This window comes from Ovis canadensis, chromosome 15 (assembly GCF_042477335.2).
Source record: "Ovis canadensis isolate MfBH-ARS-UI-01 breed Bighorn chromosome 15, ARS-UI_OviCan_v2, whole genome shotgun sequence".
Classification (NCBI taxonomy): Eukaryota; Metazoa; Chordata; class Mammalia; order Artiodactyla; family Bovidae; genus Ovis; species Ovis canadensis.
This window is the reverse complement of record NC_091259.1, coordinates 37045595-37057326: the sequence shown is the minus strand read 5'-3', so window position 1 is coordinate 37057326 and position 11732 is coordinate 37045595. Positions and strand designations below refer to the sequence as shown.

At 40.5% G+C, this 11732-nt stretch overlaps 1 protein-coding gene across 1 annotated transcript in view; it reads right to left on the bottom strand.

Annotated features, from left to right (window-relative positions):
- Positions 1 to 11732, bottom strand: part of KMT2A (lysine methyltransferase 2A) — a 77898-nt gene that overhangs the window by 5134 nt on the left and 61032 nt on the right. The window contains exons 29-36 of the mRNA XM_069555339.1: positions 11002 to 11082; positions 10048 to 10112; positions 8616 to 8786; positions 7614 to 7688; positions 2187 to 2361; positions 1919 to 2026; positions 777 to 860; positions 319 to 448 (exon numbers count right to left, since the gene is read on the bottom strand). Of these exons, the coding sequence (XP_069411440.1) occupies positions 319 to 448; positions 777 to 860; positions 1919 to 2026; positions 2187 to 2361; positions 7614 to 7688; positions 8616 to 8786; positions 10048 to 10112; positions 11002 to 11082 (889 nt within the window). The remainder of the gene's footprint in view (positions 1 to 318; positions 449 to 776; positions 861 to 1918; positions 2027 to 2186; positions 2362 to 7613; positions 7689 to 8615; positions 8787 to 10047; positions 10113 to 11001; positions 11083 to 11732) is intronic.

The following is an 11732-nucleotide window of genomic DNA, read 5'->3' as shown; positions in this document are numbered from 1 at the left end:
TAGATTACGGGCACTGGACCACAGGTTTATTAACGTCTCCACAAGAGAAACCTGCGGCAAGAGAAACCTACAGCTTGCGTCACAATGTGCTTTCGATCCTGGGATCCATTCAGACAAATCTTCAAAGAGTATCTTTGTGTGCTAATCCCTAGAGTGGACAGGGCCCACCACAAATTCAGAGATGTTAAAATGTAATAAAAAAAAAACAGTGTCTCATTAATAAAATACACTAATTCCTCTAAGATCTAGGGACCATCTCTGTAGGTGATGGCCTCCTTCTATAACAAAAGAACTGGAGAGTACAAGTGTGGGACTCACCTTGCTGTCATAGTACTTCTCTCGCTTGTCAGTCTGGATGGAACGGATGACGTTGCCAGCATACTCAATCACCATCTCACCTGCATCAATGTTTCTCTTACAAAAAAGACCCCGGCCGTGGATGGGAGACCTAGGACATAAAGATGGAAAAGACGTCAGCTGCCGATTTTGCAAATAAGGTTAAATGTGTGAATACATGAATAAAATCTCCATGTCTATGAAGAGATTAGATTTCTCCATTCCATAACCCACTAGAAGTAGCAGTACATTAATGCTCACTGTGTTAAATTCCTTGTTCAACATAAGGAGCTCCAGGATCCCAGGACATCAGGTTCAATTAGTAATATTGATAAAAACCTCATTTGCTGAATGAAGGACGTGACTTCAGCATTTGGTCCACTTTGATTTTGGAAAATTTCATTAGTTTTCTAGAATTCTTTCTATAATTTTCTCCATACCTGTAGACACCAACTGCCTCCTTAGAAGTCTTTTTTAAGTGCCGGAAACGCATGGGCATTGGTAGATCCATACTAGTTGCCCTCCTAAAGAAAGAAGGCTCGTTATTAATAAATTCTCTTTAGGAAATCATCAGTTTTGAGGCTTGGATCAAATAGTCCTAGAGCATATGACTACACTGTGTGTTCAATGCTAAGCATAACAAGTGCCTTATAAAAATGTATCGTTGCTTAGTTGCTAAGTTATGTCCCACTCTTTTGTGATCTCATGGACTGTGGCCCGCCAGGCTCCTCTGTCCATGGGATTTCCCAGGCAAGAATACTGGAGTGGGTTGCCACTTTCCTATTCCAGGGGATCCTTCTGACCCAAGGATCAAACCTGAGGCTCCTGCGTTGGCAGATAGATTCTTTACTACTGAGCCATGAGGAAAGCCCACCTTATAAAATTATGCCTATAATACATTATATATGAAGTCTATGGTGGTTCACCCAAAGCTGACAGAGTATACCACAGCTGAATAAAATATATATCTTTTAGTTATTTGAGTTTCTCCTCTGTTAACATATTCTTCTCTCTTTGCCAGCCAGTTACTGCTACTTCAACACAAACTATATTCCTCTTCTTAAATATTATTTGGGATATTCTGATGCAAGCAAAACTGGAAGAGAGGGAAGGAAAGAGTATTTCTTTATTTTTAATATAGTTGATTTACAATGCTGTATCAATTTCTGGCGTATAGCAAAGTGATTTTACTTTATATTCTTTTACATATTCTTTTCCTTTATGGTTTATTACAGGATTGAATATGGTTCCCTGTGCTATATGGTAGGACCTTACTGTTTACCTATTTTATATATAGTAGTAGTTTGTATCTGCTAATCCCAGACTCCTAATTTATCCCTACTCCCTTTCCCTTTTGGTAACTGTAAGTTTGTTTTCCATGTCTGTAAGTCTGTTTCTGTTTAGTAAAATAAGTTCATTTGTATTGTATTTTAGATTCCACGTAATATAAATGCTATCGTATGGTATCTGCCTCTTTCTCACTCCACTTAGTATAATCTCTAGGTCCATCCACATTGCTGCAAATGGTATTGTTTCATTCACAAAGAGTATTTCTGGTGGCCCCACTCCACTCCAGACTAACCGAGCTGACTTCAGCTGCACCTCCTCCTCTTCCTCGTCATTGGGGTTGTACTCAGGAGGCTGCCGGTGTTTAGAAGCCAGGAAGTTAAACATGTCAAAGGCTGACTTCCTGGAGCCAAAAGATTAAGATATGTTCAGAGAGACAGTTTAGTAGAACCAGTGAAGGACAGTGTTAGCAGGAAGTCTCAGAGGTTAAGTGGGAAAATAATTATACCAGTAAACAATAAAATCAGGACCCCAAACTGCTTAAGGAAAAGAACAGAACTTGCCTCAGGTGGACTTCAGCCCTGGCTGAGCCGTGAGGGTTCAGTGGGGGCTCATTGGCCTCCTCTGGTTTGTGGAAACGGAATTTGTAATTCCTACAGTGCTTGGCACCAGACAGTTGCTCTATCAGGAATACAACAGCGTCATGGAGAATCCCCAGCATCCGCAAACCGTTCACACCTGTAGGATCGAAGGCACCAGGGTAGTGAGGAGCCCAGCCAACAGAAGCCACATACAACCAAAGAAATGCCTAAGCTAAGGAACAACTCTGCCAGAGGCTGCTCAAGGGTGAATTATATAAAGATGAGCTAGAAATGAGCATTAGGTAGCCAAAAAAATAATGTGGATACAGATCCATATGGAAAATACTGTGACAGTGAAAAAAGCATGCCATCAAATTGTGGACTATTTTCCTTTCTATGTTCCTATGCACACGGGAAATACTGTGTTATTTCATTACACGGTCATAGTGACCATGAATTATGAGATGAGGCAGGAATTACTGGCCTCATCTCAAGGAAAGTAAATCTAGATTCACACCTAAGGTAACCTAGCTAGTGGGACAGGATTTGAACCTTGGACTGTGTAACTCCAACTATGATTCCATTTTTGTTTATACCTAGTGGAGCACCTGGATTCTATGAGCTCATACACATACACATAGGCACCTCACTAAAATTTATAAGGAATGTTGGTAAACCGTAACAGAGAACGCTCTTCCATGTTATTATGGCGAATGCATGGAGAAATACACAATAGCCACTTTGTTTTACTCTAAGTCTTAATTCATTAATGAGCACCTATTTCTTTTTATTTTATAGAAAACAACATTTATGTAAGTCTGCTGGCATAGACGGTCAAACGTTTTCTGAAATGATTGTCTTCCTCCATTAACAAATGGGACAGGGTAATAACTGCCATCCCTCTTTTCGACACTAGCAAATAGCTAATTAAGTAAACTATTATTTCATTTACAATGATTGTTTTTGGTATTATTAATAGATACCAAATAATAATGGTGTCTGTTGTAGACAAGATATACATTTCACAGGCCTAACTGTGCTAGAATACATGTAATTCCAATGGACACATTACTTAAATATAAAGCATATTTATAGAGATGGAACTCCAGTGTAACTTTGGGGCCTTATGTTATGTCTCAAAGGATATCTGTGTTTAAATGTTAACAATCACTTCTAGGAGGTAGAACCTCATCCTACCTTTGAATTTGTTATTGTGGTAGTTTTTTCAACTTGTAAAATTTTACATCTTGGATAATTTTTCTAAAAGGGGAAAAGTTATTATTAGATGCCTAATTTCCACTTAAGAGAATTTCTAAGGGATGTAATTTGGTTTTAGAAGCAAGCAGAAAGTTAAGTCTCCAGATAAGCAACATTCTTATGATAAAATTATTGTTCTGATTATAACTCAACCTATACAAGTATAAAACACAAGTTGACAATCTAAGAGCTCAAGCCATAAAAGGCTATGACAAACATTTTAAATATACGTATGTATTTATTTATAGGGCTGCACCGGGTCGTAGTTACGGCACGTGGGATCTTCAGTCTTCACTGTGGCACGCGGGATTTTTAGTTGCAGCAGGCAAACTCTTGGCTGCAGTATGTGGCATCCAGTTTCTGACCAGGGGTCAAAGCTGGGCCCCCTGCACTGGGAGCACAGAGGCTTAGCCACTGAACCGCCAGGCGAGCCCCACTTTTTTTCCTCTAAAGAACGCTGATTTTCCCCAAGAATTTCTTCCTAGGAGTTTTAGTTTCCTGTGCATTCTGACAGAAAAAGCCATTAAAAAGATACTTATGGGTATTTTCACAAAATTCATTTTAAGGTTTAGTCTGAGCGTTTAACTCTGCATTTACTAGAGGGCTTACAATGAGATTAGACATTGTATCAATTAACAGGAAAAGAAAGATGAGCTATGCATGGTGCCTGGTCTCAAGGAGACCTTGGCAGAGGGAGATATGTTATGTACACAAACCTCGCAAAGTGAAAGCAACCAGATAAATGTGTAAGATACAGGATAAATATGTAGCAGGATACTGTGGGAACAGCCTAGTCTCTCGTGGGCGATTTGCTTACTCATCCAGCAAATACTGACTGATCACCTGCTGTATCACCTGCATTCCTTCTGTCTATCCACTGTGGCAGAATGAATCTTGGGAAAACAAAGGTGAACATAACTGGAAGGTACCTGAGACAGGAAGGTCTCAGCTTTAATGTCACCTCAAGAGACACCTTTCCTGACCACTCTATCTAGAAGAGACTCCCTGCCAGCAAGTACCTACCCTTGTGTCAGACTCTTTCATCACTCCATTTTATCTTCTTCAGAGCACTGACAGCTGCCTCTGGAATATAAGCGTGTGGGGACAAGGACAAGGCAGTAGCCTGGGAGACGGAGAATGATGGGCCGGTTCTGGACTATGGAACACAGTGATCAGTGTGGTTCACTCCCAGCATCTGCTACTTTGCTTTCTATGTCTGTGTGTGCTAAGTCGCTTCAGTCATGTCTGGCCCTTTGTGACCTTATGGACTGTAGCCTGCCAGGCTCCTCTGTTCATGGGATTCTCTAGGCGAGAATACTGGAGTGGGCTGACATGCCCTACTCCAGGGGGTCTTTCCAATCCAGCATTTCCTGCAATAGCAGGTGGGTTCTTTACCACTAGTGCCACTGGGGAAGCTCTGTGTCTGTGGGTCTATTTCTATTTTGAAGATAAGTCCATTTGTATCATTTTTTTTTTTTAGATTCTACATGGTGGCACTACTAGTAAAGAACTGGCCTGAGATGCAGGAGACCTAAGAGATGTGCGTTTCATCCGAGTCAGGAAGGTCCCCTGAAGAAGGGAATGGCAACCCACTCCCGTATTCTTGCCTGGAGAATCCCATGGACAGATGAGCCTGGTGGGCTCCAGTCCATGGGGTTGCAGTGTTGGACACGGCTAAGAAACTTCTTCACATGTTCACAGCACATTCATAAGTGATATCATATATTTGTCTTTCTCTGTCCTCTCTTCCCTCTTTAAATAAAAATATTATAAAGAAAATTCCTCTAGGTACTCATTCATTTTCCTTTCCAGGACCAATCTGAAAGGAGACTGTTAGAGAGGTGGCTAGATACAGAAGAGTCAGAGTGAATGGAAGGTTTTCTTCCACCCTAGATTAATTAAAATCTGTAATTGTATTTGAAACTGTGTGATATATTTTCATACTGCCTAAATTTAATTTGAAATCTAATACCAATGAATCTACTTCAACTTTAAAAAGAAAGTATAACAAAAACACAATGAGACACCATTTCATACTCACTAAGATGTCTATGATCAAAAAGACAGACACTAACAAGTGTTGACAAGGATATGGATATTGGAATCATTGTACATTGCTGGTGGAAATGTAAAATGGTGATGCCACACTGGAAAAACAATTTGGCAGTTCCTCATAAAGCTAAGTACAGAGTCACCACAGACCCAGCTGTTTCACTCCCAGGAGCAGAATCTTACATGTATCATCAATATTCAGTTCAGAGTGACCCCGGGAGAGGCCATATAACAAATTTTAATTATAGTTCACCCAATGACCACCACACAGTTGGACAGAGCAGAATCTATGAACCATATTTTGTTGCCCCCAAAATATCTCCCTCACCGATCTAAAAAACAAAAGACACTATCCCCAAAGTAAAAAAGAAGGCAGCCCACAGAATGAAAGAAAATATTTGCAAATTACATATCTGATAAGGAATTATTATCCTTAATATACAGAACTTATGAAACTCAACAACAAACAAAAAAACACCTTATGAAGAAATAGACAAAGGACTTGAATAAGCACTTCTCTAAAGAAGATATATAGATGGCTGGTAAGCACAAGATAAGATGCTCAACATCTCAAGCGATTAGGGAAATGTACAGAAAACAATAAGTACTGGTGAGGATGTGAAAAAATTGGAACTTCTGTGCATCACTGGTGGGAATGTAAAATGATATGGACATTGTAGAAAAGAGTTTGGCAGTTCTTCATAAAATTAAAAATAGAATCACTGTAAGATCCAGCAGTTCTACTTCTGGGTATATATCCAAGAGAACCAAAAGCAAAGTCTTGAAGAGATAACTGTACACACATGTTAATAGCAGAATTATTCAAATTATCAAAAACTGGGAAGCAATCTAAGTGCCCACTGATGGATCAATTGATAAAGTCAATGTAATATACACTAAATGGAATAATATTCAGCCTGAAAAAGGAAGTTCTGCAACATGGAAGGATGCACCTGGAGGACATTACGCTGAGTGTACTAAGCCAGGCACAAGAGGGCAAACACTCACATGAGGTGCTTCAAACAGTTAAAATCACAAAGATGGAAAGAAAGAATAATGCTGGCTACCAGAAGCTGTAGGAAGGGGAGAATAGGGAGTCACTGTTTAATGGATATGGAGTTTCAGTTTTATAAGATGAAAAGTTACATGGACTTCCCTAGTGGTTCAGTGGTTTAAAGAATCTGCTGGCCAATGCAGGGAACATGCGTTCAATCTCTGGTTTGAAAAAACGCCACGTGCTGCAGGGCAACTAAGCCCATGCGCCACCACCACTGAAGCTCGTGCGCCCCAGAGCTTGCGCTCCACAAGAGAAGCCGCCACAACAAGAAGCCCATGTGTCGCAACCAGAGAGTGGCCCCCACTTGCCACTGGAGAAAGCCCACACACAGCCTCGAAGAGCCGGGGCAGCCAGAAACGTGAACAAACAAATAAGATGAAGAAAAGTTAGAGAGACGGATGGTGGCAAGGGCTGCACAACAAGGTGGCTGTATTTAATCCACTGAAGCATATACTTACAAATAATTTTAAACTACTTCTAATTAAAAATTTTTAATTATTTCTAATTAAAAAATTTTAAATTATTTCTAATTAAAAATTTTTGTTATGTGTACTTTACTACAATAGAAATTGTAAAAAAAGGAAAAAAGAACTGAGGTGATGTTCCAGTAGAGAAATCTTGAAAGAATTATATTAAACGAAAGCAGCCAGGCACAAGAGGCTATGTCATGTATGATTCATTTCTGCAGGAAATGTATGAGTAGGTGCTCCAGAGACAGAGCAGAGGAGTGGTTGCCAGGAGCTGGGGCTGAGGCATGACCACTGATGGGTATGGGGTTTCTTTTAGGGAGGATGAAAATGTTCTGGAATTATACAGTAGTGATGGCTTGCACAGCTCTGTGAATACACTGAAAGCCACTGATCTGTATGCTTTAAATGGGTAAACTGTGTAGTATAAGGTTTATATCTTAATAAAGTGTGAAAAAAGATTTTTTTTTAAAAAGGAAGATGATTTTTTTTTTGGGTAGAACCAACCCTGCAGCTTAGAGTTACAAGCTACCAGAGGATACTGAAACAGGCGGAAGATGACCTCTGTAGCATTACCTGCAAATGAGAGCTGCTTCAGGCGGGCGTTTGACCGAGCTTCCTGGACTTTGTCTGTCAGGGACTTCCAGGCATCTGTAAGGGAAGTAAGACATTCAGTTAAGTGTCGCTTTGCGATACACCTGCAACTATCACAACACCATTAATTGATTATACTGCAATATAAAATAAGAAGTTTTTTTTTTTTTTTAAGATATTCAGTCAAACATCTCAATACCAATGTAGTAGAAATATCCCCTGCTAAATCAGCTTTATGTCGTTTTCTTAGTTTAAATCTAAAAAAAAAAAAAAATTTAAACTAAATTTCTTAGTTTAAATCAGTTCAGTGAATAAGAAAGCTGGGAAGGCGTCCCACCCAGCAGGGCTCCTTTCTATTACAAAGGATGCAAAAGCAGTGAGGAGATGCCTATCTTCTGAAAATGACTCACTTCCCTAGAAATGAGGTCCCAAACCTGAATATGTGGTATGAACTCTGCTCCCTGTACCCCTAACCAACACAATATCAGCAATAATGGTTAACCAAGACTGTGGGAAGATCACAACCTCTCGGCTCCTTATAATTAAGGGGTGTAACCAGAAAACCTTCACAATCCCTTCCACCTCTGACTTGAGCCTGTGATCTCTCTTCCCACACTCTGCATGTAATACATCTTATATAGAACTTGCATTATTTTTTTGTTCGCTTTATATATCACATTTTTTAGTCACCCAGGCCTGAATCTTCAGTCATCTTTGACATCTCTCTCTGCCCTCTACATCCAAGCAGTCACAAATGTGTCCGTTCTTCCCTCCCTTCCTTTCCTCTCCCTTCCAGAAGTGGACTTTCTTACCTGACATCTCTACTGCAGCAATACTCTAACTAGTGGCCTCTTGCTTTCTAGTGTCTCCAATCCAATCTGTCATATACGGAGCTGCCCGCATAAATGGTACTCCTACAGATAAAGTGCAGCCCTGACTGAACAGAGCCTGTGCTGTCAGGCCAACCTAATTTAACCCACTCACCTTCAATACTTTCTGCACATATCTGAAAGCCATCATCACTTGAAATTTCAAAAACAAGTCCTTTCTTGGGCTTTTTCTCAGCAATGCTTTCCTTCCGCTTCTGTTCTTGCTGGAGCCAAAGCATCAGTGGAGAGCTGAAATTACTTTCTTCTTCTTCCGCCGTTTTAGGTTCTGTGAGGGAGAAAATGGGGGCCAGAGTGGATGCCACAGCACACACATACTGAGTCCTTTACACACGTCATCTCTAAGCCTAACAACATTTCACAGCTGGCTTTATCATTCCCATTTACAGAAAACACACCTGAGGCTCAAAAGAAGTGGAGCAGCTTGCCTGAGGTTAGAGCTAGAAAATGACAAAAACGAGAATATATACACATATTTTCACATGAAGTTATACTGTCTCTCTAGTGAGTTTCTATAATCATAATCTAACCATTTTACACTAAGTAATTGCCCTCAATAGAGTCAAAGCTAAAAAATAACAATGGTTAACATGTATGAGGCATGCTTCCAGGAATTTTCTGTATTAACTTAGATAAACCTCAGAGCAATCCAGTGAGGCAGGTGTCATTATTATCTTAATTTTAAAGGTGAGAAAACTGAGATGGAGAGAGGTCACGGAATCCAAGTTCGTACAGCTAATGTGGTAAAGCTGGGATTTCAACCTACATGGCTCCAGAGTCTGCACTCAGCCACTACCCCTCATACTGCCCACTGACACAGAGACGTATCAATCCCCTCCAGGAATCAGCAAATAAGCAGAATGTGACTACTGCCCAAACCTTATGCCTAAGCATTTTCTCTACCTGGTTTTCTTCTAGGAATCCCCTCAATGGAAAAGGGCAAAGACTTATATCCAGAGCTCTCTAGTCTTGAAGTGACTACTTGTTTATCAATGAAATGCATTAGGACAGATGGAAGTGCTATGGAGATGTATCTGGTGTCATAACCTAAGTCTGGCTATATTATATAACAAGAATGGTTCTCGGTTTTCACTAGTGACAACTAAAGGATGAAGGCAGCTCCTTGTGACTATTTAAGCCACACTGCTGTTATCACAGAGCAGTCGAGTATTTATAGTACAGGTCTTAGTCTGCTGTCCTTTGGTCAATCACTAAGTTTTTTAAAGTTTTGACTTCTTTTTCCTTTAATCTAGACAATCAGTAGGTGGAGAAGGCGATTGTTTTTTTTAAACATTTAGTTATTTATTTGGCTGTGCGGGGTCTTGGTTGTGACGTGCGGGATCTTTAGTTGCGGCCTGTGAGGTCTTAGCTGCGTCATGTGGTATCTAGTTCCCTGACTAGATACCGATTGAACCAGGGCCCCCTGCATTGAGAGCACGGAGTCTTAACTACCGGTGAAGTCCCAAGGTGATTCTTATAGTGCTTCTGGCTTCGAAATTTTGATTCTAACATGTTACCTGCCCACATACCTGAATTTTCTTGTTCATGTGCTGGATTCTGTGTTGTCTGAATCTCGGGAAGAGCAGCCACTTGCCTACATGAAAAGAAAACCAAACAGGAGATGCAACGGCAGCGAGTTCTTCAATTCAAAGATAAAAGCTGTCCACATCCACAACCTGCCGTTCGGCTGTCAGTCACACCAGACACGAACCACAGGATGCTCTGTGTACAACCTGCCGGTTGGCCACGCCACCACACTACTGCATGACACACAATGCCAACTATCTTTAGAGAGAGCCTTCCCCAAACACTGACATTAAGTTTCTGCTTTTGGAATTGTAGATTGTGTTCTTGAAATTCTTCTCATACCCTTAAGTGTCAGAAAAAAAGAAAAAAGACACTTGTTAGAAGCAGTTCTGGAGTTGCTTAAGTGAGCTAGCTGGTTTAATTAAAAACAAAGGCAGGCTGCATGAGCCAGTAATCCACACCAATTTTCACTTTTTAAAATGAAATAAATTGTGCAAACAATCCAGATGGAGATCAACAGGAGACTAGCTAAATTACTGTAGCGTCTACACAGTGGACCTGGAGGCAGTCATTAAATGAAGTGGCACAGAAATATATACACAATACAATAGGCGAAGCAAACAAGTAGCGAATGGTGCATACAGCATTATTCATTTTATGTAAAAAAGGTATATACATATTCATACATACACCCTGTAAATCAATATGCCCAGAAATGTCGGCATGAATGAAAACAAACTACAAGCAATGATTACCTCTAGGCAATAAACTGGGAAGAAGGTAAGCAGGATGAATATGGAATCTTTATCTACTATTTAAGTAATTCTGTTTTTTTTTTTACAAGCATGTATTAATTCCATTTAAAAAAAATCAATACAAATCAGGAAGGACTGTATTCTAAAATGAGGTGGACAGAGCTGAGGGTTTCATCTTAAGGAACTAAGTTTTGTACTCACGCTGCAGGCTGCCCACATTCCTTCTGTGGTGACTGTTCCACACTAGCTGTATCCTGCTGCTCAGCCTCTGCTCCTGGAGTCCTGGAACAGAATCGTTTGGATCTTTTCAGGAAAAACAAGAGTAAATATGTACCTAACATGGAGGTCAGTCTAAAGAAATGACTCTAACAGGATCACATAAAATGTATGGGCTGGGAAAACTGACCTGTGGTGATACAGGTCAGCATGTCTAACCAGCCAGTGAGGAGGCACTGATTGAAGGGAGGGCACCAGGGCCTTCTGGAACACTAGGACTATTTTATATTATGAGCGAAATGGCAGCCTTGTGGGTGCATACCTGGGTAAAAATTCACTTGTGTACTTTACATATATTTTAATGATAATGTTTCAGAAAAGGACACCAGGAGGATCTCCAGCAGGTGGTTTTGCCCTCCAGACAGGAATAATCATCGCTTCGTCTCCTAACTGAGCCTCAGCAAAAAGAAACATGAGCCAACAGCAGCACTGTTCTAAATCAGAGCAGAGAGTGATTAAAGATGTGGTTCTGTTCACGGGACAAACTGCCACGAATGGAACTAAATATCACTCTATAAACTACCACTGTGAGAAAGAGAAAAAAAAAATCAAAGCCCAGAAAACCTGAGTAATGCAACTTGGGCAGAGGCGTGTCCCTCCCAGAAGACCACTTCAACAGCCTCTAAGCCAAAGCATGAAACCCCTCGACCCCACGG